The sequence below is a fragment of the Eleginops maclovinus genome, chromosome 3 (genome assembly GCF_036324505.1).
Source record: "Eleginops maclovinus isolate JMC-PN-2008 ecotype Puerto Natales chromosome 3, JC_Emac_rtc_rv5, whole genome shotgun sequence".
In the NCBI taxonomy this organism is placed as follows: domain Eukaryota; kingdom Metazoa; phylum Chordata; class Actinopteri; order Perciformes; family Eleginopidae; genus Eleginops; species Eleginops maclovinus.
Window position 1 is genome coordinate 4,652,715 of NC_086351.1, and position 27,125 is coordinate 4,679,839.

Consider the following 27,125-nt stretch of genomic DNA (forward strand, 5'->3'; position numbering starts at 1 on the left):
TTACATATTGCAGGTTTATGCAACGGCCATATTTACTTTGATTACAATACTAAATACTAAAATATGTGATTAAAAAACACATTTTGCATACATTTGGAAACTTAATTAAGTTTACATTTTGCCAATATTCCAGTTATTTTGCTTGTTGTTAAAGTTTTAAAGGCAGGAGTTATTTAAGGACATTATGCAAATAGACTCCAACTTTAACTTCATTACAGATCATCAGAACATTTCTGATATAAATTCAGCAGCAATACAGCCCATTAGATCCTTGTGATATGTATCCAGCTGGTGTGATATAACTATTTCATCCCGGAGGGCTGGCCTTATGTGTCTCACCGGCTCTCCATTAGAGGTGCGTGACCTCTGATGAAAACATGATTGCAATCAGCCAAAGCATTTTTAATGTGTGGACGTGTCGCATACAGAAAAGCACGAGCGGAACCGGGAGCGCGCATCCTGTACCCCGCCACACACACATCCAGGGGGCCACATGCATCGGAAGGACCAGCGTGGACGCGCCCGGTTTCTCTGCTGTGCTCGACCCCGTCTTCCTGCGCGCCTCGGCTCAGAAACAGGCTCCAGAGAGAGCAGAGGAGCGGCAGCGGGGAGAAAGATGGAGGTGAGGGTCGGGGAGAGACTCTTGTGCCTGGCTCTGCTGTGCAGCAGCTTCTTCGTGGATTCAGTCCTTGGGAAATACGTCAAAGGCATCGTCAACACTAAAGAGGTGAGTGCTGTTGCTTTTTTTCATAATGTAGCCACTTGCGTCAATGACACCATGACTGCGTACCCGCACTCAGGTGTCTCAGTGGCGGACTCTGCTCCGCGGATAGAGGAAGAGGCGACCACTAATTCCCCGATAAGTTGCCCCCCGTTATATGCATGTCATTTCCCCAATATATAACACCTTCCCCTCTATTCTGCCTTACAATTGCGCGCCATCTGTGCGCGTGTTATCTGTGGCGTATATGTTACCCTCATTGTGATAGTGTTTGGCATCTCTGTAGCCCCAGTAAGCAGCACCCCACCACCAGTCCGCTGCTAACACTTGAGCACACTCTTTTAAGCCAAAACTAGCGGCATTAGCTTGATTTGATTGTCATTATTAATTGTACATTAACAGTAGTCTTTCTGTTTATGATTAGAGGAGCCGTTACAGGTGTGCGTCATACAGCTGCTGGCGCGCGGCACTGTGTTTGTGTTGATGGTTGAGAAACTGGGCTCAGTCCAGCCTGAAGAGAGTGTGTGTGTGTGTGTGTGTGTGTGTGTGTGTGTGTGTTTTAAAGTCAGATTGGCATCATCGCTGCCCTGACAATATCTGCGAGTTATAAACTGTGCAGTTGAGCAGAAACTGGGGATCTGGGCTGTTTGTGATTCAGGAGGCTACCACCTGCTGTTCCACATCTCTGGTTTGTATTCTCACGAGTTTGTGGATCAAGTTTGACATATGTATGAGTAGTACAGAAGAGCTGTCTTCCATTTTGTTGTGAGTTCAACAAGACAGACAAACAAGGTAGCCTTCATAAGAAAGACTGGCCAATATGTATATCTAATTCATTCATGGTTGTTTGTAACATTATGTTGGTTGTGTTGGAATTTCTGCAGAAGCTGTGCTGCGGAAGTAAAAGTGTTTATTTCCTTTGAAACAGCAGAGGAAACATTTTACCTTTTCGATCTGTGAGGTGAGCTATACTGTAATATTTTAACCAGGGGCAAAGAAAAACATTATTTTACAAATATGCCTGAGATAAAACAAACGCATAAAGAATATATTTTATATTAAAACTGTTTCCCAAGTGCCTAAGGGGATGTGTAGATCTCTTGTTTTACATACCATACAAAAATACTGCAAATGTTCCCCATTTATGAAGCTAGACACAGCAATTACTAATCGATCGAGTATCGATCTCAGCTGTTAATATCAGCGATCGCCACAGTGGAGCTGCACACTGACCAACAGCAGATGCATGCATCTTCTGAAATATCCCCCCATTAAAACACTGTGCAAAACTTGTGCACCAAGGTGTTTCATGCACCACACATGTTTTATGTGATGCCAAAAAGCAACTTGGCAGCTAAAAAACATTGAAATCCTTCTCTACTGAGGACCAGTATATCCGCTTACTTGTATATCACCTTACTTGCCTTCCCAAAAACTGAAGAACAGAGTCTATCCAACAGCAGGACGTTTGAGCCAACAAGCTTCAATTCTTACTCTAGCATGCTGCCTAGTTGTGCTCACCTTCCCTGAACTCTGACTACATTAAATAAAAAAAATGTGCCTTGAAATGCGAGATTATTTCACCAGTTTGAATCCCAAGGATGACGACTGGGATCTGAATGGATAAATTGAACGAGAGGCACTCGTCCATCCATCAGCGCTGTCGAGATGCCCTTGAACGCAGCGCTGAAACTGCGCCTGTGCACCAGTGGAGCCGCTCAGTGGGTAGCAAACTGTTTCACTGGGCAACTTCCAAGTGTGTGTTTGTGAGACACTGCAGCTCTTAATGAGGAAGCAGCCAGCTGTCTGTTGGTGCTCTGCAGTAAATACAGTTTTAATCAGCATGTCCACAGAAAAGTAAAATGTTAACTTAAACTACAGTGTAGGATGCAACAATTATTTTCATTATAATGACCATCAGTTTCTCAGAGCGGAAGGTGATGTCTTTGAACAGCTCGTTTTATCCAATAAGCTGTCCAAAACCAGAAGGTATTCAGTTTATGATCGTAAAACAAAAAGGCTATAAAACTGCAGACTTTTACTTCTGAGAGACAGGAGCAAATGGATGTTTTGTATTTGAGATTTTGAAATTATACTAAAACAGTTGCTGATGGGTTATCTCTTGACTCCGTTGATTATAATAAATAACAAGTTATTGATTGAGCTTTACTCCAGTGTGTGACACGTTAAGTTAAATACATTGATTTAAGATCCCATCCACTCATACTGGATGTGTTTGTCTTGTGTTTATCCCTATTTCTAACCTTGGCTATACTGACTTGTATCTGTACATTCCGCTACTAAAGAAAGAGATGTCTGTGCACTTTCATAAAATCTGAAGCTTACGAGGGGCGAACTGCATTAGGAATGTCACAAATTAGAAACCTCCAAGTGCTGTCCAATTTATGGCTGCCTCCTGAAAGTCGATAATTCATATCATCCATCGGTGACCCGTCAGTCGACCCTAATTCAAGTCGTCATTCTTTTTTATCACTCCATCACAGCATAAAGGTCACACCCAGAAAGCTTAGCAAACAAGATTGGTTCTTCTTAGTGATGAGTTACTGATATAGTAGAAAAAAACCCTGACAAACTGCGCAGTCTACCTGGTCGACAGTGTGCTTTTCGCTGCAGGAAGAGAAACGGCATCAGAAAGTTTCAAGGTCCGGGCAGGGAGTACTGAGCTCTCAGCCAATGCCAGGCCACCTTCACCCCAACTTTTTCCAATCTGACTGCAGTTCATTGTCAGGGATTAAATGTGACCAGCAAGTCCAGCCGTTAAATGTAGAGATCCTCCCACACCAAATGCCCGTCAGTGCAAAAGAACATTGCACCGAGAAGTCAAATCTCGGTATTGTAAAGCCAAATCCAATTCAAAATCAAATCCTGAAACCTCCAGATGACTTGTGAGTACAAAGAGTTAGCATTACGTCAGCGAAATGAGGGAGAAAGAGTTCATTTGCTTTAAGAAATATTGTCAAATATGAATCATATTTGAACGTGCTTTAAATCTTGTCTGCAGAGGTGATTTTGTTTGTGTCTCTTCAAGATCTTGTTATGTTGTGGTCAGTTTGCCTGTGATACTCTTGAACCTGTCAGGGATCAGGATTTACAACCTAAGCAAATCCACATAGCACTCTGAATGACATCATGCAACACCTGCCTTGACATATTGGGGTGTGTGTGTGTGTGTGTGTGTGTGTGTGTACAGTTTAACACATCAGTCTTGCTCGTGCATTCTGCCCCAAGGTCACCCTCTACCTCCACCTCACACCCACCCGCTCTCAGATTTACAAACACTCTAGTCAGTGTCTGGAGATCTGCACAATGACAAATGCAATGTACCGCACTCGCAGGGATGAAATGTTAAAAATGTGGAGTGGCTGGGGAAATCTAGAAAAGCACAAGCAAAGTTATTCAAAGGCACCGGTGCGGCAAACTGGTCAACAGCTCTCTTTTTTTTTGGCTGGTTGATGTGTACAAGCTTTAGTGGCTCATGGCGTGTGGAGGGCCGCATAAAATGTCCCTTTGAGAGGCAGCAGTAGCTTAAAGGTCACAGAAAGGTCGGTTCTTTGATTCCGGCTGGGAAAGTCTGGCAAATAAATAAAACCTTGCATTCTTTCAGCAGCCTGAGTTCAGAGACATTTTTAACTTGTGTTGTTTGGTTACATTTTTAAGGTTACAGGTGGACAAATGTGCCTGTTCTGCAGAACCTCTTTTCACCCTCTGTCTGAAACCACAGCCCGGTCTCCTCTGATTGGTTAGCCGGCCGGCTCTGTTGTGATTGGTTAACCGCTTATTGATATACCGCCCCTTAGCCTATCACGTACAATGTGTTTGAGCGCTAGCCAATAGAAGTGCACGGTGTTACGTAGTGATGTCACTATGTCGTGGAAGTAAACAAAGGAGTCCAATGGAGGCGTTTCAGACAGAGGGGTAGAAAACTCCCTTTTGAAGGGATTTGAGCCTTTGTACACCATTTACATGCACACAAACCTGTACCACACACTAGAGGAAAGAAAAATATATCCGAAAGTAATAGGCCTTTAAAGTGGCTCAATGAAAAAAAGATATTCTAGTTAAAGCAAAGTACACACAACACAACAACTCTCAACACTGATCCGAATAATGTTGATGATGAAAAATGCAGTGAAAAAAATGGATCCTTGAATTTACAAAATGATCAATCATTCAGCCGCTGACTCATTTATCTTTTGACGTGAAATTTGTATTTTGTCAAGTCAGCACTGAATACCTGTTTGACTTTAGACGGGTTACCATTTCTTTGGTCCTTGCTTTCCGCCGTTAATGAAAATGTGTGGATTAGACCAGAAAGGTCTTTTAACTTTTGTCTTTTGAAATTAATGAAACTGAACAGACGCCCTTGAAAATCCTTTTTCTAATTAAGAAATCTAGCGGCCATTTTCATCAGCATGCCTCGGTTCACTGGACCTTTCTCCATCCTAAAATCAACATCTCATACCCTGACGGACGTTGGGGTTAATATAGCAGCAGTTTGGAAAGGATTTCACCTGGATTCTGGTCTTAGTAAGATCCTAAAGTAAAGAGGCCCTGTACTGTATGTGAGTAGTCTTATGTCTTATCTTCAAAATATGCCGGTTCTGAATTCTTGAATTATGGAAGTCTCTTAAAAAGTCCTTCAAGTTGACTTTGAAGTGAGTTCAGGGAAATGTAGAACTCAAATCAGTTCTTCTGCATCTCTTTTTAATGAGGGCATTGTGATCAGTTGCATGCGTGTGAGAAGGTGTGTGATTTCCTTCTTGGCTCCATATGCTTGCTTTAATGTCTGTGTGTGTGTGATTGTATGTTTACAGAGTGTGTGCGTGCTCATGTGAAACCCCCAAAGAGCCGGAGAGCGACGGAGCTTGAGTGTGTTGGTGCGTGAGTGTGTTTATGTGTCGCAGCGTTGTGTAACCCTCACTAATGAATCATTGAGAAGCCCCGCGGTCCAGGGGTGACTTGACTAGCTGATTGGTAATTAATTGTTAATGAGGCTTAGCAAGCAAACCGAGATCTGGAAAGAAAGAGAAAAAGACAGAAAACTGTTTAGATGAAAGCATAGAAACTTTAAGCAAGAAAGAGAGACAGAGAGATGCTGAATTGACCGGATACTGCATCAAGGCATAGCACTTGATTTATGTGTTGTAGTACACACACTCGCACACACATGGGAAATCACGCACACACTCTTTGGGGAGTTGGCTGAGTGATTCTGCATCACAATGCAGTGGCCATGGGGAAATAGGAAGACTAAAAGGGGATTAAGGTAGACACCTCATCCACTGTTGCTGTTCTCTAGGGCTCCGTTTCTTTTCTGCTCTTAACTGACACACACACACACACACACACACACACACACTGGTGGGATAGCTCAATCCTTGTGGTGAATTGTGATAACAGCTATCTGAGCAACACGCTGTTTTGTTGATGCCATCTCGACCTTGTTGGACTCAGAGGTCTGCCTTTAAAGGGGACCTCCGCTGATTTGACACATCAAAGTCTTCTTCAAAGTTAATCATTTCAAGGAGATGAAACAAAGTTGGATAAATCCTTTTCTCACACCAGAGAGAGCTGTGTGAAATTTGATAAATTAGCTTGGTTCGGGAGGTAATCGCTTCATCTATTGTTGAAATCCTATTTTGTTTCTGCATGGATATTTCAGACACTTTTGTGCTTGCAACTTTGTGGCAATAGTTTGAGGAAGTCCCTCTCTTCTTCGATTAGGGATGTGAAGAGATACTTCTCACCAAATTCTGATTATACCTGTTTATCTACGAGACCAGCACGCTCCAGACGGCGTTAACTTTTAACCGTTGACCTGTAAAAATCCTAAAAGAGGCAGTAAACTCATCATTGACATGTTTAGGAACGGGGGGGAGGGGGGTTTACAACGTAGCATTGTCAGGGAAAGAATAGAGACGTTCTATACCCTTTTTCTTTCCATTATAATGCTACATTGTAAACAACACTCGTCAGTAGGGGAATCGGCAGGAGCTAAACTAGTTAACATTAGCTGTTGGCAGTTAGCATAGCCAGTCAAATCTAGTATTGGCCAAGGTAAATTATAATCATTACGTGTTGAAATGCAGTAACACTCCCAACTGTCTAACAAAAACTGTATGTAAAGACTGAGGACGTTTGTTGAATCACATGGGATCCATTGGTTTGTTTTTACTTTGATATCACGTCTGGTATCGAGACTCTTAAGATATTCCTGATATTGGTATCTACTGCCAACTTTCTGGTACTGTGACATTCCTGCTTTAAACCTGTCAAAGCCACCATTACCAAGCTTCTCTGACTTGGCTGCAGAGAGCCCTGACTTGAACCCCATCAAACACCTCTGGGATAAACTGGAAAGCCCACGGCGAGCCGGACCTTATCACCGAACATCTGTTCCTGACCTCACTAATGCTCAGGTGGCTGAGAGGGAGAAAATCCCGCATCCAGGGTCCAAAATCACGCGGAAAGCTTTCTCTGAAGAGCAGAGGCTTTTCTAGCAGCATGTTGATGTTCTTGGGCTTAGAAATACAATTTCCCAAATCTCATATACTGTATGTGTAGTGACCACATATTATCCAGCATGCAGTGCACTTCCTTTCTTATGTTGGCTCACCTCTGATGTGAAGATAAGAAGCACGAGATGCTGCGCTTAAGGATTGGTGGTCCTTCTGGTTTGTTAGTGATTACTTCTGGTATTTCTTTATCGACTTATTAAAACTTGCGACTTGAATACACCTTGGGTCAGTAAGGGACACTTCAAACATCAGACACCTACTGATAGCCTTCCTGATTATTCATTAATCAGCTGTTGACCCTTTTTAAATAATGTACATCCAGAAGCATCTTGGGTGACTGCTTGGGATTCACATTCAGTGGCAGAAAGTGTCATGTGTGTGTAAAGTTAAAAACATGTGACTCGTATTATTCTTTTGACACGGACAGTGCATAACGATTAAGCTTCACATGAGTCATCTATGAGCTAATTTCCTTAGAGTCCCTGGGCAGGAAACAGAGTATAGCATGTCTGTTCAGAAGAGGAACACTGTAGTATAACAACACAAGTACAAGACAGTACATATTCTCTATACAACATATACAAAAACAACCACAAGATTTCACAACACAATAAGTCTATGGATTCAAGATTGGGTTTAGCCATGTCAAATTTAAAAGCAGTAATGCTGCAGAACTTTCTCATATAGTTTAATACTGAGCTCCAAACTTTGTTGTTGACTTTGGCTTATTTGCCAAACTCGATCCCCTATTAGTTCTACTTTTCCTCCCATTATCTGAGTGTAGTGATAGGAACTCTTTTGAATCAGAAGAGCCACATCATTGAACAATTTGTCTACTAAACTAACATCGGCAAGTCCCACAAAAAGGTCAAAGGTCAGGAGATTATTTCTGTATTAATTAAGCGAAAAGAAACTAATTATCTGCCGTCAACACCATTGTTCTATCTGCTCTGTGTTGTAGTTCTGCTGTGTTTCTGGGATGGGCATTTAAAGGATGGGGGTACGGGAGCGTAACAAAATAAAAGTGTTTGAGTGAACAGCCTGGCCTTTTGATGTTTCTATGGCAGCTGCAAAGTGAGGCATGCTGTGGTTGCTATGATGATAATAATGGAGGTGGGGGGCATGACATTAAGTGTGTGTGTGTGTGTGTGTTGGTTGCGGCCTGGCCATGCTGTAAGAGTGAGTGACAGGTGTTTGTTTGTCAAGCGTCCAACAAGGGCTTCTTTCACAGTCCGAGCCTGGGGTGAGTTTGATGACGCCCACCCGAACCACCTCTCCCTCCCCACCCTCTCCAGGGATTCGTCTGACGGTCACTGCCCTCCCTATGCTGCCCGGGTTGTCATGGTCACAGCCTTATATGTCACCCTGGACAACGCAGCGAGGCGGGAGTGAGTCTCAGGCTTCAGTGACTTTTTGAGTTTGCCTTGAATTATAACCCGGAGGCTCTGGGGGGTGAAGCTGCCTGGCAGCGGCTGAAATATGGCTGCGGTTTTGTTTGCTGTGATATATGGAGGCGGCGGGGCGAGCCACGCTACACTGCTCTGGTTGCACTTTATTTCTCAGCACAGAAATGACCATGTTGTTTATGTAGGGAGAACGCAGGGCAGGGGTAATTACAATATAATGGTACATGGGGGGGGTTTTCTGGTTGGGTGGAGATCACGAGTTCATAACAACCGACCTCAGGCCACTTTTAATAAAGGGAAGCAGAACAGTGCTCCAGTCCCTGAAGAGGCTGAGATATTGTTAGGGTTACACAATTAATTACATGTTATTTAAATCTCAATATGGACTAGTGCAACTTTCAAATCGCAGGAAGCTGAATATTTGTTAGCGGCTAAATATGTGTTAAAACTCCATTTAGTCCATATTTATTAAGTATTGCGGAGCTGCAGAGACACTCAGACCTACAAATGGTTTACAATAGACTCAACAAGAACAGACTTGTTGCGGAACATCTTTAAAAATCACACGGTGACCATCGTAGTGTACTTTTTGATAAGAAAATAGATTCCAAAATGAGCCATCCCTGCTTTATAGTGAATCAAATTGCCAAATTGTGCAGCCCTACATGTTGTGGAACAGAATTGAAACATAATGTGTGAATGCAGTTGTTTTCAATGTGCTTTTCTTTACAAACCTTTTGAGATGCATAAAAACAATATCATTTTTGTTTATTATGCACTTGCTATTTCCCGGTCTCAGAAGCTACATTGCAGAAGAATGATTAAGCTGTCTGTTGTGTGAAATGGTAGATGATTACCTGGTGTTTGATCATAGCCACTTAGGATTAGGTTGTAGGAAAGCACAAGTAGAGACACACCAAATCTTTCTCAGAATTTGAGCAGTGCTGGATATTCAAGCTCAATACTCCCTCAGTATTATTGACCAAACTGTTTCTGTTGCATTACGTATTCAAAAGAACGTTTTGAAGGTTGGCTTTTGTCAGATTCTATTCTTCTTTGATCAGATAACTTCTTATCTAAATCAGAGTTTGCCTGCAACTAATGAACACTTTCTCCTACTAGAGTTGTGTAGATCAAATGGTGATAGTTTGGTCTAAAAAATGACAGAATATAATGGAAAATGTCCATCAACATTTCCAAAAGCCCAACGAGGCGTCTTCCTGTCAAAGCGACTCTCTCAAACCCAACGATAATCATTTTACTATCATTTCAGACTAGAAAAAGCAGCAGATTATAACATTGAAAGAGCTGAAAACCAGAGGAAGTTTGGCATTGTTGTTTGCTAAATAATTGATAGAATAACACTTTGGTACATACAAATCTGCCACATTTTCCTAGAGAGTGCTCTTATGTTTAATTTAGATTAGATAGATAGATATGGAGGATGAAACCCTCTTTATTAGTCACATACATGCACACAGCAGAGCACACACAGTGAAATTAGTCCTCCGCATTTAACCCATCCTAGTACTAGGAGCAGTGGGCAGCTATCGTGCTGCTGGGGAGGGGGGGATTGGAGGTGTCCGGTGCTTTGCTCAAGGGCACCACAGCAAGGCCTAGGAGGTGAACTGGGACCTCTCCAAGTAGCAGTCCACCTTCCATATTTCAAGTCTGTTCGGGGACTTGAACCGGCGACCATTTGATTCCCAGTCCAAGCCCCTACTGACTGAGCCACTGCTGGACAATGAGATCATGAACATTTTGGTCAAACAATATTGGAACTGCTAACAAAGATAGGGCACGACACCAAAATCAAACTATATGCTGCTTCTAATAAACATATCAAGAAACACGCGAGTTGTCTGACTAAATTATTCTGAGCATCTGTATGGAAACCTCTGGAAAACTGATTCAGATCTTTGGTAGTTTGAGCCACAAACACACTAATATTTGAGTTTTTCAACATCAATCAGCTGTAGCATTAATTTAGTCATGCACTGTTTGTGAAATATAGAGGCTTCGGTCCATCAATCATCACGCCAACCAAGCAGTCAGTTCCCATAATGAGGCGTTCTGTTGATTTAAAAAAGCATTTACCAAAAAATCGGTAATATTTCAGATCTGATTCCAGCCTTGGTTTCGCTCTCGTGTCATTTATCAAAATCAAGAAATCTCTTAATTTGTTGTCAGATATTTTGCAAGTATAGCTTTTAAAGATTTCACGTCTGATCCTGGTTCAAAAGTCTTTATTTATTCTGGCAGCCTCAGTGTGACCTACTCACACCGGGCAGTCCTCCAGATAAAGGAGAGTGTGTAAACACCATATAAGTGATGTGCTGTTACTGCTGTGTTCAGCACTATGATCCCTATCTAAGGAATGTGTCTGCCCATAGCTGTATGTAATAAATATATATATATACTGAACATATAGACCTCCACTGACTGGTATGCCAACAGATGCAGCTGCAGTGCCTTATATAAGCTGAGTGAAGTACACCATCAGCACTATTATCTGCTCTCATGCTGCCAAGCTTATGGCTGCATATTATTAAAAATAGCTTATTTTCTTTCATCTTCTCCACCTCCTTTTAAACTTTTCTGAAACTCTGCCCTTCTGTTTCAACTTCCCTTCGCCCTTTCCTCTCAGTTTAATTCACTGTGACCTTACAGCACACTTTTGGCCCTTACTCAAGAATTAACTTTTCTAATTATGACAATTGCATGCAAATGTCTAATGGGATATAATGAGGACTTCTTGGGCAGACATGGATGCAAATTGCGATGTGAATTCGGCCGAGGCACACAACAGAGAGGCGGTAATTATATGTCATCTGTTGGTCATTAACTCCAGTCTGAAATATCTCACATCTGTCGGATGGATTAATGGTACACTGGTGCAGATGGGCGCCCAGTTAATGAATACTTTGCTCCCCGGACTTTTTTCGTCTAGCGCTGTCGGCAGGTCAGACTTTTCACTTATCCAGAGCAATATCTCAACGTCTGAAAGATGAATGGTCACAAAGGTTTGCTCAGACATTTACGGCCCTCACACAATAAATGTTACCGACCGAGGGATTCCCCGACTCTTCCTCTAGGGCAGCATGAGGCTGACATTTATGCTTTTGATTGAAATGTCTAGATGACTATTAGATGGATTGCTATTCAAATTTGGAGCAGACTTATTCCAGTCAATATAACTTGTCATCCATTGAATTTTTGCCTAACACCTTCATCGGGGGGTTTCACAAAGACCAAAGACCGATCTTAAAATTATGATTTTGGGGGTTTTCCCTTTCATGTAGTGTGTTTGTATGGATTTCTGTGAATGTAAATGGTTTGTAAACGTTGCCTCCAGAGGGAGTTTCTTTCCCACACTCTCCCCCCCTGGCTAAAAGAAGAAGAAGAAGAAGAAATACTTTTATTAATCCCTTACAGGGAAATTGCTTTCTCTACTCTGTTGTGTTGACACACATTAAACACACAGAGGAAATACATGCACACACAACCACATGCAGAGGAGAGGTGGCAGAGCAGAGAGGCACCAAGGGAGCAGATAGAGGTTAGGTGCCTTGCTCAAGGGGACCTCGGCAGTGGCCTAGGAGGAGAACTGGCACCTCTCCAGCTACCAGCTCACTCCATATTTTTTTGGTCCGATCGGGACGTGAACCGGCGACCCTTCGGTCCCAAGACCAAGTCCCTACTGACTGAGCCACTGCCGCCCCAAAACACCTCCATTGTACTCCCTTGTCTTCTTCTGTAACATAGTGGCATCATTATGTAACACTCACGCTTCTATTGGCTATCACCCCAACAAATTGTGCGTCATTTCTAAGCAGTTGACCAATTACAACAGAACCAGCCAGTTAACCAATCAGAGCAGACTGGGCTCTGGTTTCAGACAGAGGGTGAAAAGAGGTGCTGCAGCACAGGCAGTATGAGAAAAATAAAGAGCTTTTTGAACATTAAAGCATGGAGACATGTCCAGAGGAGAGGCATTGAATAGAAATATGAAGCTGAAAATGTCTGCCATGCATTCTGGGTAAATCAAACATTTCCAAATATTAGAAAACATGGTTTACTAAATAACCAGCTATTTCCATCCCTTCCCTTCCCTTAACTCCATTGGAAAATATTTGCCTTTTCAACGTTTACAAAGTTATTTTACTGGGATAATACCATAATATCCAGCAGCTTCAAATCTCCCCACCTTGTGTTCCTGTTGCATACTATGACTGCCTGTCTCTCTCTCCCTCCACACTATTAGCAAACCACAAATTATACGAACACTGATTTGCTCTTTTTCTCCCCATTTGGTGCCACATTGGTCAGCAGGTGTCACTGATTGTTGCCATGGAAACATGCGTTCACAGCTGCTAGCACGCTGCAGGCATTTAGTCCGGTTTCCTCCGTGTTTAATACATGCTAATGCTTTGTTTTTTTTCTTTACTGTTACTTGAATCCAGGACTGGGTTTTCCTCACTCGCTTCTGCTTTCTCACCGACTTTGGACGTCTTGACTTCCGGTTCCGCTATCCAAAGGTAGGAAGACTTACTGTGTGTGTATTGTGTGTGTATATGTGTGTCTGTATCCTGCATTGGTTTTACATCCAGTAGTTTTAATAATTGTACCCACATTTTGCCCATGCTTTCTTGCCTGGCAACACAACTATTATACTTTCCTCTTTTGTCATCCTTTCTTTACTTTAGTAACTCTTTTCTCCTCTTCCTTCACCTAAACTGATCCCAATCGCTCCTTTTTTCCCTCTCTCTTTCCTCCTCCGGCTGTTCGTGCTTTACCCGCATCATCCTCTTCCTGTCCCTCGGCTCCATCTCTTTATGTGTCTGTTTTATTCTCCTGCTCTGTCTTCCTTTTACCCAAGAAGCCTTGCTTGACTGTTGTAGCCTGCAGACTTTGGAAACAGTATTTGTCGTATAAATCTGAAACCGTCTCGCTGCCTCCTCTCTGATCTATGCTCTCTCTCTCCTCTGTGTAGTCTCGCTGCTGTCAGAACATATTGCTCTACTTTGATGACAGTTCTCAGTGGCCAGCTGTGTACAAGCGGCACGAAAAGGTGAGAATCTGACACCCACTGCATCATGTTTTTTTGGCAAGCCATTATTCAAGAGAAATACAGGCCCTTTTACCTGTTCACATTTCACAGTTCTAATAAAAATAGGGAGGGACTCTCATTTTAACTCGAGCCTAAAGAGGCCCTATTATGCGTTTTGGTGTTTCCCTTTCCTGTAGTGTGTTATACAGGTTATTGTGCATGTCAATGGTCTGCAAAGACTGTAAAGTTCCCTCTGCCTGCAACACCTCTAAGTGGTTGACCAATCACAACAGAGCCAGCCAGCTAACCAATCAGAGCAGACTGGGCTCTGGTTTCAGACAGAGGGTGAAAAGAGGCGCTGTAGCACAGGCAGTATGAGAAACATAAAGAGCTTTTTGAACATTAAAGGCCCCCTATTATGCAAAATGCACGTTTTGATGTCTTTTATACATAAAGATGTCCCCGGTGTGTAAGTAGACTCACAAAGTGTCAGAAAATACAACCCTCTCTCTGTTCCTCCTTACCCACATCTCTAAAAATGGGGATAGAAACGAGCTGATGCAGATTTTTTCGTTTATGACGTCATAACTGAAATGTGGAATGGCTTTACATTGAACTCCTGGCAACGTCCCGCCCACGTGACACGTCCCAACCTATCGTCGCGAGCTGAATCCCCTCCGCAGCACCTCTGTGTGTGTGTTCAGCAGGATGTCAGCAGGAGGGACTTAGAGTTGTTGTATATATAATACATATAATGTCTCTGCTCTAGTGGTAAACACTGAGAAGTGTTTCAGAAATAATGTTTGATGTGGTTTGGAACATAATATGGGGTTTAATCATGGCAGCGTTTAGCTGAGTATCTCCTGGTAGCAACTTCTCTCTTCAGACAGAGAGATCATGATGCTCCAAAGGGCCGTGGCCAGCTTCAGCTCAGCTCAAATTTAAAGTGACAGTCACAGAATCAGCATTTCAGGAACAGGGCTGAAATAGAGGGGTGTGAGGCATGCTACAATGGGTGATCTGTTTGGTATTTTGAGCAAAACACTTGACAGACATGTTTTATAGATATTACCCTACAACGTATTGTTCAAATATAGCATGATAGGAGACCTTTAAAGACTGTCACAGTAAAAGCACAACATACAAATATGAACCTGAACATGGACAAAATGTGAGCACTTCTTCATTAGTCATGGTTTTATTTAAAATCCAATCAGCTTTAGTAAAGAAATCAAGATGAGCTTCTGTCTTCATACTTTAGGTGACTGCACTGAATGCAGTTAGATTAATCCACACAGTTTAGTTGGGTTGACAAACGTATTCTCCCATCCTCGGCCCATGCAGTGTACATTTAACACCTGGTTGAATCCACAATTTAAGCCTTTGGCCTGAAAGTGTTTTGCTTTCAGAAAGAGTGGATTTATGGGCTTCATGTATAGGAGTGGCATGCATGCATCCTTTATCTACGTTGTACTCGCATGTACATGCCACACTCAGCTGACATATAACATGATGCAACCTATAAAATCGACATTAAATTGCTTTCACAACCAATGAATAATGCATACCGCGACCATTTGCCGTGTAAAGACGTTGGTACCCGCTGCTCTCCCATTTTAAAGCGGTGCTTAAACATCCTGGTGTTTTTTTATCAGCCTGCAGCATCTTGTGTTATTAAAGGAAGGTGAGCTTCTGAGTAAAAACTGTTATCAAGGTCAGCAGGTGTTTACTACTTTATATAGGAAAGGCTGAGCTAAAATGGTCTAGCACTGTAAGAGAATAGTCATTAAATGACCCAATACCTTACATTTACCGGTCCTTGTAGTTATTTGCGGGTATATTCTTCTTCTTTCTGACATCTTTAGACACAGATGTGACATTATACTGAGGTATTGTCAGCTCAGCTCAGCTACAAGCACTTCACTGTTTCTCAGACAGATTTTGGTGTCAGATTCCCTGAATTAAATAGTAAGGCCTTCATTTTGCACTTACCATTTCCCAACAGTCACGCAGGGAGAAATCCATCACAGCAGCAAAAAACTAAATATCAATTTTAATTACACTTACAGCAGCCTCAATAAACCGCTCACAATTTCAATTGCTTTTTTTGATTAAACACACTTTCTATATTCTAATCTTAAATAAAATGGTCCCGTCTGTTCATACTTAGTATGCAAACAGCTGAGCAAAGGTTTAACCCGCGGCTGCATGCAACAAGTCTGGACACTTGTAGGCTTAATTTAAAAATATTATGTGGAAAGTCCAAGTAGAAACAGCAGTTAGAGAAGTTTTAAAGGGGCCCTGTGCTGCTTTTGTGGCTTTTCCTTATCCTGTAGTGTGTTTTATTGGTTTGTGTGCATGTCAATGGTCTGCAAAGGCTAAAATCCCAAAGTTCCCCATTGGACTCCTTTGTTTACTTCTGTAACACAGTGACATCACTACATAACAATCACACTTCTGTTGGCTATTGCTCCAACAAATTGTACGTGGCTAAGGGGCGGGACAAGTGTTTGACCAATCACAACAGAGCGTAAAATAAAGCACTCTTTGAATATGTAAGCATGTAAACTGAGCTTAATATGCCCCTTTATATGTTTGAAATGTTGCTCCAGTATGCTGATTTTGCTGTGTCATCCTCCCTCAGAACTGCTACCAGAAGGAAGCGGTGCTGAGGCCCGAGAACAATCAGGTCATCAACCTCACAACACACTACACCTGGTCAGGATGTGTGGTAAGAGCTCACAAACACATGCATACATTCATGAACTGAGAAACACACCGACTATAACACTAAAGCTGAACTCTGACCTCTGTGTTGTGATGTCGCAGAGTGTAACATTATTCCTTTTTATCATCAGACGGATGAACTTATATTCCCCTTTCATATTGCATATTCTTTTGTAATGCAAAAAATGGCGACAGGAATATGTAAAGGAGGTAAACAAACACACAGAGAGGCGGTGAACGCTAATGGCCTTTAATGTGTTTCTGTTACATTTCCCTGGTTCATGATGCATCAACAAGAAAGGTCCTCGCTTTCCGTTAACACTTTTTTAAAATAATATCCCTTTTGTGTTTTTTTTTTCTTTCAATAAGCAGCACAACATGTTTGTTTATCACATTAGGAAGTGTGATTGCCAGCGTGACTCTGTTGTTGTGGCGCTTAGTGAATCTTGTCGCTACATCTCGGGCTATATTGGGGTGTGAAATATGTTTTGTATCTTGATGCATCTGGCTCTCAGTGTGTCTCTGAGGGGTATAAAACGCACCATGTCTTTCAGATAACGACATCCTGTTCAGACACCCCCCCCACCTAATGCTTCTCTGCCATCTCTCTCAGGTGGAGGGTGACGGGAACGAGGAGGTCCTGAGCTGCGTGGGCGGGCGTAGTTTTCGCTCCGTGAGGGAACGATGGTGGTACATCGCTCTCAGCAAGTGTGGGGTAAGTGCTGACCCCCTGATCCCCCCCCCCTGACCCCACCCGCTGTTCCTCTGTGCAAGGGCAGGTGTATTACCAGGCGGTTGCCATGGTGACTCACCACCTCATCATGCAAATGGACTCGGGCTTCAGGGCTTACAAGCAGACATAATGACTGTGTTTGTTTTTTCGGCTGCTCTTCAAGAAAACAACCGTCATCTCTCTCCTCATGGCCAAAATCAGCCTCATCTGTGCTCGAGAAATCCTGTTTTCATAAATGTCACACACATGTCACTGTGCAGAACACCACACACACACACACACACACCGTGAAATTTAGACGATGCATTTAACCCATCGTCGGATAAGAAGCAGTGGCCAGCTGTTACTGTGTACATAGTGCCAGTGAAAGAGTCTGGGGTTTTTTTGGACCTTCACAGTGCCCAGTGGTGGAACTGCCAGCTCCCAATTTACCAGTCCACACTCTATACTTGATCCAGGACTTGCAACCCTCCAGTTCCCAAAATCCATCCATCCATCCATCCATCTTCTCCCGCTTTTCCGTCAGGGTCGCGGGGGTAACAGCTCCAGCAGAGAGCCCCAATTATAATAGATTTTATTTATTGAGTGCTTTTCAACGTTACTCAAAATCACTTAACAGATACGTGTTCAAATTCACAAGTTATAAAGACAGCAGACTTCAAATCTAAACCACATGTTAATTACACGTTAAAAGCAGATCTCCAATTCCCCACAGACTGAGCTACTGCTGCCAAATGATAATAATAACAATGTATATGTCTTGGATATCTATACATCTATTTTAATGTACTTTTTATGGCCAAGGATTAGCTCTTTTTTTTGCAGTCAAGCAAAACAAACCCCAACAAACACATTCCAGTGGCAAGCAGCAGCAGCATAAGATATTAAAATGGGAAAAGCTCAGGTGAAAATATACCCAACTCACCCCGTGTAACTTTTGGATTTTTTCCAGGTACTTTTTTTGTGCTGTTTCGCTTTAAATTTTAAATTAACTTGAGCATAATTTCATTCCCAGTTTGGGCTTTCACATGTAAGCATTTTACATCAAGCCACATTTAAAGTGCTTGAAGTAATCCAAATAGGAAAAAACTTCAAGAATAATTTGCAATTTATAAACTGATATTCTCCTGGACAACGTGAAGAGCTTTATCTCCCTCCAGTATCTTTTATTTTATCTCCTCTTTATATGCAACTCTCTGCTTAATCTGTGCTAAACATGCCTCACTCCAAGGACTCCACTGTAGCCTATTGATTAGCCAGCTTCAGGGACTTAAAAGCATTGTGTTGTTTTATAATGGGACTCTGTGCTGTGCTTATGGTGCACCAGCAGCTGTGGTGTTAAGGTTGATGTGAGTCTGGACTGGGGCGCTCTGTGAGAGGAAACCATGAGGCTGTATAATGATGTCTCCGCTCACTGATGATACATCCAGGGGGCTTCAGTCAAGGACGAATCTAAGGACTAATGTGTGTGTGTGTTTTCATGTTTGAAAGAGCAGGCTGAGGAAAATGGTGAATAAGTAAGATTTTTGCTGGGTGTGTATCACTTCATGTCAGTCTGCCTATCAGTGTCATGCTCCTGGCCATGAGTCAGTGTGGATTTGAGTGTGTCTTTGAAGAGCGATATGATTAGAGCGGATACTTCCTGCAGAGTGTGGGTTTGTGTCGCGCCGGCGTCCGGTGATCGACGCGCTCCCTAATGCTGTCAGACTAAATTGTAAAAGCTCGTCTCCTCTCCTGGGGGACATATCCACGCAGCGCCCCTCAGCCAATTTCCACCCCTGGTCTCTCGTCGCTCTCTTCCTTTCCGCTTTCACACCTTTGTCGCTCACAATCACCGACGACGTCCTGCTCGCTTTCAACTCTGTCACCGAGCTGAACCACGACGTTTCATATCCATTTACCTCTCCCTCTCCTCTCCGTCAGTCTGCCTCTAATTGTGTTTTTCTTTTCCATCTTGTCATCTCACTTGTCTCTTTTGCCGTTCCATGCATTTTTTCCTTGCACCCTCACTGTTATGAGCCGCTACTTACCCAGTTCTTCTTTAATCTACTTTCATCTCAGGCTTTACTGTGCGGAAGTGGATCTAAATCTATAAAGGCTCGTGAGCCCCTTAAAACCAAAGGATGTTTAAATCCCCACATGTGAAATTGTCTGGCCAAAATGTGAGGTTGTTTAACATTTCCAAACTATTTCAAAAATATTACAGGAAGTCTCAAGGCTGAAAGTAATCATTATTTCATCAGGGACAAAAAGATGGTCATTATAAATCAAAACCAGGTCATCACAAATTGCAGAGCAGAGATTTTTCCGACTGTCAAAATGTTTCTCTGACGAGTAAAGTGCCAGAGTAACCGCAGTAAATCACAGCCTACAGATGTCTTGGCAGGAACGTTATCTAGTACAGTCCAGCTCTAATTGCATCTGTAAAGCAGTGAACATCTACATGTTTTCACAGAGCGACAATTATTTCTCTGTTATTACCGTTCATAAAACCATTTTGATGAGTTCCAGTTATGCAACTCGTTAGTGGGATCTAATTATAACAACAATTGAATGTAAGCAGAAGAACTCATAACATGGTCTTTCTCAGCTCGCCAGCAACCACACACACTGTTGTCTGATGATTATTTTATGACGCCTTTTTTTCCTTGTGGTCTTTCAAACACAAGTGGAGAAATGGAAAGCTTTGAATTGCTGTAATCAACCTCTGCTTTATTATGCCGAGCAGAACTGCTGCTAATGAAACTAAATGACCTCAGTGGGGGAACGAGGAAGCGCTGAAATTAGTCTTGCCAGGTGATTCTTTTTTTAGAACAAAAAGTGTGAAAACACAACCACATCTTCTGAGTTTTTCCCATCATTTTAATGTATATCTACACTCTCCTTTTTTGTGCCGGATAGGGAGCCCGTTCTGTCTTGAAACATTGTGCTTTTGTTTGATAAATAAGAAACAATGACAGGGGTATTTGACAGTGTTTCCTTTGGGAGAGATACCCCCTATGAAAGGAAATGAACCAACATGGTCGTTTGTAGTGTGAACACAAAGTGCAATACTTAGGTTCTACTAACTACTAATACACGTTGTCAGGGCTGCAAGTAACACTTATTTTAATTTGCATCTTCAGTTATTATCAAGCTTATGATTATTTTCTCTTTACTGATTGGTTAAAGTCCCAGTGAAACAGAAGTTAGTGTCTTAAGCTTCTCTTCTGTGTCAATATGTGCACAGTGTGACAGAGGATGTCATTAAAAGGGTTAATAAATCTTTCAGACTGACTCTTGATTTGGTACAACAGTTTCTTTCTTCAAGTCTTTGAAATTGTTGTTGAAGAATTTGAGTGGCCCCAACACAGATCCCTCATCACCTCGACCCCATCAAACAGCTTCATTAATTGGATCGCTGACCCAGCTGGGCCTTTATATATCGACATGCAGCGACACCACTAATGCTTTTGTAGCAGGATGGTGGCAAATCCTTGCAGCCAGGCTTCAAAATCACGACATCCTGTTATAGCGGCGCATCAAAGGGAAACTTGTCTTTTTTAGCTTTAGAGGAGCTTTGTCAAGTCTGGGGAAAAGGCTGCTTTCTAGAAGTCAGAAGTTTGAAAGAAGTTGCTCCACAGGACCTGTTTTTTACTCATATGAACTCTTGACGATATCTGGAGGAGCTGAGCTGCACATTGTTTGGTTTAGGTGAGAGGTTGCACCTAGGGAGTGCAGGAGACAGGACATGACGCAGGTTACCCACCTGATTTTTATTCAGTTCTAAAAACATAGTCATAAATAATCAGAAATCGTGTATTTTCTCCAATTTTTTAGCATCAACCTTTACAGAAAAAGATACCTAATCTTGAAGTCTCTCAAGTTAGACATCTCTTGACATAAATAACCCTTCTTCTTCTTCACCCTTGGATGTGTGTTTTCCTCCTTTTTTTAACACCAGCAACACTCCCTGACTGAGCGTCTCTATTCACACATTGTCTCAATCGGACATTACACAGACTTTGTACTCGAGATCTTGAACGGTAAGTTCCTTTTAATGCCCAGTCGTAATGATGCTCTATTACAGCTCCCAATGTCATGATGATTTAAGAGTTGCAGCGCATTTGTGAAAGGAGCTAGGGATGGTCGGATTTAAAATGTGTCATTAAGATGTGTTATAGGAAATGTGCAATACAGTAAACCCATGCAAGGGACAGAAAGGTACGTCTTCTGAGTCCCAAACGTTGTGTAAGTGCAAAGGTGAACACTGGTATACCCCTTTAATGCCCCATGGTTTTGTAAAATCATGTCCCACAATCACACACTGTTGGAAGATACTGTTCAGCTGTCCACACACACTTTTATTTTTGAGAGGAGATCAACGCTCTCAAAAGGACTCCCATAAGTGCTTTTTAAATGCAGTTATCAGCGGCGCAGGGAAGCGAAAGATGTACAAGGCCCCACAGGTGTTTGAGTGAGAGCGCATTCAGTGTGTGATCTATCAGTGCACTCTGTCAGAAGTGGAAACTTATTTTACACCTCAAACCAACAAGCAACCACAACATCATGCTGTGACTCCCTGTCAGTGTGAACAGGGAGATGATCTCAAAGTGCTGCTCCTTCTCTCTTTGCCTGTGCTCTTCATTCTTTCTCTTTACCTGTTTTTCATTTCTTCTTTCTCCCCCTCCACATCTATCACTCCCTTTATCCCTGTCTCCTCGCTCTTTGTGTCTGTATTGATTTTGTGGCAGTGCACGCTCCATGCTTCTCACCCTTTTTGATCGAGGGAGTGAGATGGAGTCTCAGGCTGCCAAATGAAATCAAAGTCTCTCTTTTTTTTTCTCCTCCTCCTCCTCCCTCTCTATCTCTCTTTTCCCTCGCTCCGACGCAACAAGCGCAAACTCCATCGGCTTTGAACTTGTGTGTGTGAAATGAGCTCTCTGCGCTCTGATTGTCAACCCATCTCTGCCCCGCCCCCCCACTGTTCTCTCTGCTCCCCATCACACTTTTTTCGCACCCCCCCAAAATCCACGTTTCTTTTTATTTCCTTTTATTAGGGGTTTAACATACTGGTAGGTTTATTCCCTTAACAATATGTGTCCTCCCTGCATGTTTACATACCCAAATATTCTCTTTTATAACATCACATGTTGAAAAACTGTATCTGATCGACATATCATTATAATGAGGCTTACAAATCATTAATACGTGCGTCATAATAAACATTAATAATAGAAAAAAGGGGAAATCTCTGCATAAACTCCTGCTTTAGATGTGACCCATTCATGCTTCCTTCCTGTTAATCTGGGTCATCTTCTCAGAGCAGCCTAGATAACTTTTTTGTTCCTACACCAACTTCCTCCACACACCTCGGGGATCTCGAGGCACCTCCAAGGCCACGAGGGGACCGACTGACAACGTGACTCAATTACACTGAGCAGCCGAACTAGCAGTGTCCCTCCCCAAGAAGGATTTGGAAGTTGTTCCTCCTTTTGTAAGGGGAAAGGCTTTAAGAAAATCTGGGCTTTTGTTGTTTAATTAAAGCAGTGGTAGGCGGGAAATCAAACACATCTAATCAAACTAAATTCACATGTGGTACTTTCTCCCTATTCACTCGACAAAAATACTGCTGCGAAATCATGATTCAATTATCTTTCAAAACAGAAGTGTCTCATGATAAACAGCGAGCGAGCAGCGCAAGATGTTTTTATTCTTTCACAGATTTGTTGCAGGCTGGTGTGTTGGCACTGTGATATGAGAGTAGACTTTAGTAGAATTTTTATTTTTCTCCTTTGGTGGCATGTTGTTGTTTTCCTTGTCTTAAAGTCTGCATTACTGTGATCGTATTCAATCCTCTGAGAGCCGAGCAATAAACACTTCTGCTTGCTTAGTGATCACATAAACATTATTAATAAGGCTTGGTGTTTATTCTCAGCACTTTTTGGTACTAACTGAAGAGCACTGAGTTATTCTCCTATTCTGGTAGATATTGTAGACAGCAGCTGATTAAAAACTTTTATTGCAAAATTCTTGTTTGGCTGAAACTTTGAGGACTTTTGAAACTTTTATACTGCTGTAGATGTTCACAGATAAAGTAAGGAAAACAGAATTTGCTATCGCGTTGGTATAAAAAATGAAATCAAGACGCTCCTCCATTTACTTTTCAAAACACACAAAGCACATGTGATTTACAAAGCTGCAGCAAGAAATGTAATCTCTGTAAGTCTTAATATCTTTCTGGAGATTGTTCTCATCAAATAATATTAATGTTAATGCAATCGAACTTAAGTGAAGCTGGTTTTAAAGGGGCCCAACTATGCTAATCTTTCGGTTCATATTTGTATTTTGTCTCTCTACTGGGACATGTCTCCACGCTTTAATGTTCAAAAAGCTCTCTATTTCTCTCATACTGCCTGTGCTGCAGCACCTTTTTTCACCCTCCGTCTGAAACCAGAGCCCAATCTGCTCTGATTGGTTAGCTGGTTGTTTCTGTTGTGATTGGTCAACTGCTTAGCGATGCCCCGCCCCTTAGCTTATCACATACAATGTGTTGTAGCGCTAGCCAAAAGAAGCGCAGTGTTACTAAGTAAAGTTCCACTGGAGGCGTTTGAGACAGGGGGGAGTGTGTGTGGGATTTTAGCCTTAGCAGACCCTATACATACACATAATCCTATATAACACACCACAGGAAAGGGAAACGCCCCATAAAGCATAGCTTTAAGTTGAGCAAACATATTTTTCCCACCAAAAAGGTCCTCTCATAGCATCCGATTCCTACTGAAAGCTTCCTAAGATGATCTTTAAAAATACATCTCAGCAGTAGTTACCTCTCCACCTGCAGAACTGTCCAGTACAGCATTAAGCTTTAATGTGCATTTTGTACAGATCACAAAGCATGGATGCATTTTTCATCACACCTGCCTCTCCTCTCTCGTCTCCTCCCCCTCTCTCCTCTCTCGCAGGGCGAAGGCTTGCAGCTGGAGTACGAGATGAAACTGACCAATGGCCAGTCTTTCTGGACGCAGCATTTCTCTGCAGATGAGTTCGGTAAGAGTGATTAGACGGGGCGAGAGGGATTGCGGAAAGAATCGCTGATGGCACAAGCCAACACCACTTAGCACGGCCAATAAAGCACACTGAACTGAACAAATTACAATAATGAAGGGATGGCTGAATGAATTAATGATGATAGATGAACTGAAAGGAATGGATGAATAGAAGAAGAGGCCCAAGTAGCTTCTAAATGAATTATTCTACATCTCCCATGTTCTGTCTCCCCCTCTCTCCCACTCTCCTCCGGTAACTCTCTCTCTGTTTCTGAACTAATTAAATATCCTCAGCACGTTCCTGCCTCTGGATCATCTCCTCTTTTCTATCTCTTCTTCACCTGGATTTTCTTTAATATTGTCTCCCCTCTAGTTCCTCCTTTTCAAACCTCTGTTTATTTCCGTCTTTCTTTCTAATCAATAATTCTGTGTTCTTCCTTCCTCTATTCACAGGAATCCTGGAGACGGACATCACGTTCCTGGTGATCTTCTTCCTGGTGTTCGTCCTTTCCTGCTACTTTGCCTGTAAGTACTCCCTTTTCCACTTACTGTATCTCTCCTTCCACTAAGAAGACACTTTATCTTTTTTTCGAAGCCCGCAGAAGTCATTAAGAGTCCTTTTCTTGGGACCTATTATAAAATCAGCATGGTTTCTTAAAGGGATATGAGTAGGTTCTCATGTTTCCCTGTGATAAGTAAAGAGGAAGCAGGTGCCCATCTTCTATCGGGGCATGGGGTCTGTCAGAAGAGAGCGTGAGAAGCAGAGTGAGAGGGTGGCAAGAGTGAGGTTTGCTTTTCGTGTAAAAGTGTTCGGTTTAATGGAGAAGGTAGCGGCAGCCGTAAGGTCAGTGAAGCGAGTTTATCACTGGAAGCTCACAGCTCAAATAACCAGAGCCCTGAGGAATGACTTACTGCTCAGTGAAATTCTTTGCTGCTTTCTCAATGTTCTGTCAGCCAAATATCTTCATCTTCCAAACTGTTAACTGGAACAGCACAAATAATAACACTTTTTTTGGCTTGTAATCCTTTAGGAGTGGCCGTTTTTACTTTTCAGAGTGATCGCTTTTATCAGATCCGTTAGATAAGAAGCATCCAGTATATCACAATGAAAATGTGTCAAACAAACCCTGACGTTTAATGTAGCTGAAATACTTTGTTCTACTTCCTTCTTGTTGAGAACAACATTTGAATAGTTTTATTACCGAGGGCTTTGAGTCCGTCTGCAGACACCCACATAAAAATGGAAGTGCATTTGTTTATGTGCTCACAGCTTCAAAAATGTGTATCATGGAAAATAAACCGAACAGTTTTTATTGGAGATGTTTATTTTTTTGCGGATCCTCTTCCAATTAAAACTGTGGACACCAGTATACAGAGTAATAAGGATTCTGGTGTTGGAAGGAGACTCTGCTATAAAAAGTCTTCATTGTACTTTTTAAATTGCTGAGTAGCACAAACTAAATCCAATTCTCCTCCAGGATTTAAATTGTAGGGTAGTTGTAGTAAACCATCTGAATGGAGGACGTACTGATGCCTAAAGTGAAAGGACCGTGGATATGGAGCTACAAAATATGCATAATTTAATAAACTAATAACGCTGTTCAAGGGTTTCACTGTCAAATGTTTCCACGACCCCGTACATTTCTTCGAATAGAGGTGGACCTTTGTGCAGTTAGCTGAAGTGTATTACTTGCTTTGCTTGCTATTCTGCAGAGGAATAGGGCCATGTAATGATGTGCAAATATATCTTGTGGCTCTCGAGTCCTGCTGAAATCTTTTTGTGTGATTTCATGCAAATTGGGAGAAGGCTTTGAATGCTCGGCCGTATCTTCCCCATGCGCATGTTTCTTTTCTGCCAGCTTTATTTGAGAATTCACTGACACGCAGACTTGAGTTTTATATATTTGCACAAGTTAAAGTCAAACAAAGGACATAAAATAACAATGTAGAGTGTTGTACAAATAGAAGGAAAAACCAGCCTGAAGGGACTTTCTTTTTATTACTCCTACACTGAACAAATTCGCAATGCAGTAGACGTGTGTAGATTTATAAAAGATGGGGAAAATGTTTTAGAAACTATTTAAGATGAAAGACTTTAAAATGTATAGGGAAATCCTTTGTTAGCCACCATTAGAATACCTTTGAGGAAACCACAGGAGGAAGCTGGATAGAGAAGCTAGTATTTATACAGGGCAGCTGTGAGTGTGTGTGAACGTTTATGAGCCGTCCTCCCCCTGTAAATTTCTCCCCCGGGCCACTTGTGTTTGCAGGAGTGTTTTGGTAATAAAATTGGCTGGTTAAAAGCGCATTAAACATATTTCCTGAATGCTCAGGGAGGGAGATAGTGAGGAAAATATATACGGCCTCATCTAAAGACGACCAGCTCAAGATGGGTGCATACTGATGTCCGCGCGCCTCATTTATCTGATCTGTCTCGCTCTCCTTTTGCCATCTGTTAGAAGATCTCCATCCTTTTTATCTCTATCCACACCACACACACACACACACACACACACACACACACACACACACACACACACACACACACACACACACACACACACACACACCCACACCCACACACACACACCTCGATCACCTCTATCTCACTCCTGTTTTTTTTTTTGCCTCTCCTCTGCAGACAATCTGAAGGGAAGACAGCTTCTTCACACAACCTACAAAATGTTTATGATGGCAGCAGGTGTGGAAGGTGAGAGCTTCTGTCCTGAACACACACTCTTATACACACACACACACACACACACACACAGACACACACACACACATTATGCCACACGCACAAAGATCCTCTTGCACGACTGCATCATCCCTTACCTTAATCCCCGCTTCAAGAGCCCAGATATTATCGGCCTGATTAGCCTTTGAATAGGAACTTTTGCAAACAGCCGTACTGCGCTACA

General features: G+C 42.2%; 1 protein-coding gene across 1 annotated transcript in view; it reads left to right on the forward strand.

The window, feature by feature from the left end:
• Window positions 1–490: 490 nt before the first annotated feature.
• Window positions 491–27,125, forward strand: part of tmem145 (transmembrane protein 145) — a 37,103-nt gene continuing 10,468 nt past the window's right edge. Inside the window, exons 1-8 of the mRNA XM_063878131.1 lie at window positions 491–727; window positions 13,130–13,204; window positions 13,660–13,737; window positions 16,361–16,447; window positions 17,057–17,158; window positions 24,121–24,205; window positions 24,658–24,729; window positions 26,846–26,914. Coding sequence (XP_063734201.1) covers window positions 494–727; window positions 13,130–13,204; window positions 13,660–13,737; window positions 16,361–16,447; window positions 17,057–17,158; window positions 24,121–24,205; window positions 24,658–24,729; window positions 26,846–26,914 — 802 coding nt within the window. The 5' untranslated portion in view covers window positions 491–493. The remainder of the gene's footprint in view (window positions 728–13,129; window positions 13,205–13,659; window positions 13,738–16,360; window positions 16,448–17,056; window positions 17,159–24,120; window positions 24,206–24,657; window positions 24,730–26,845; window positions 26,915–27,125) is intronic.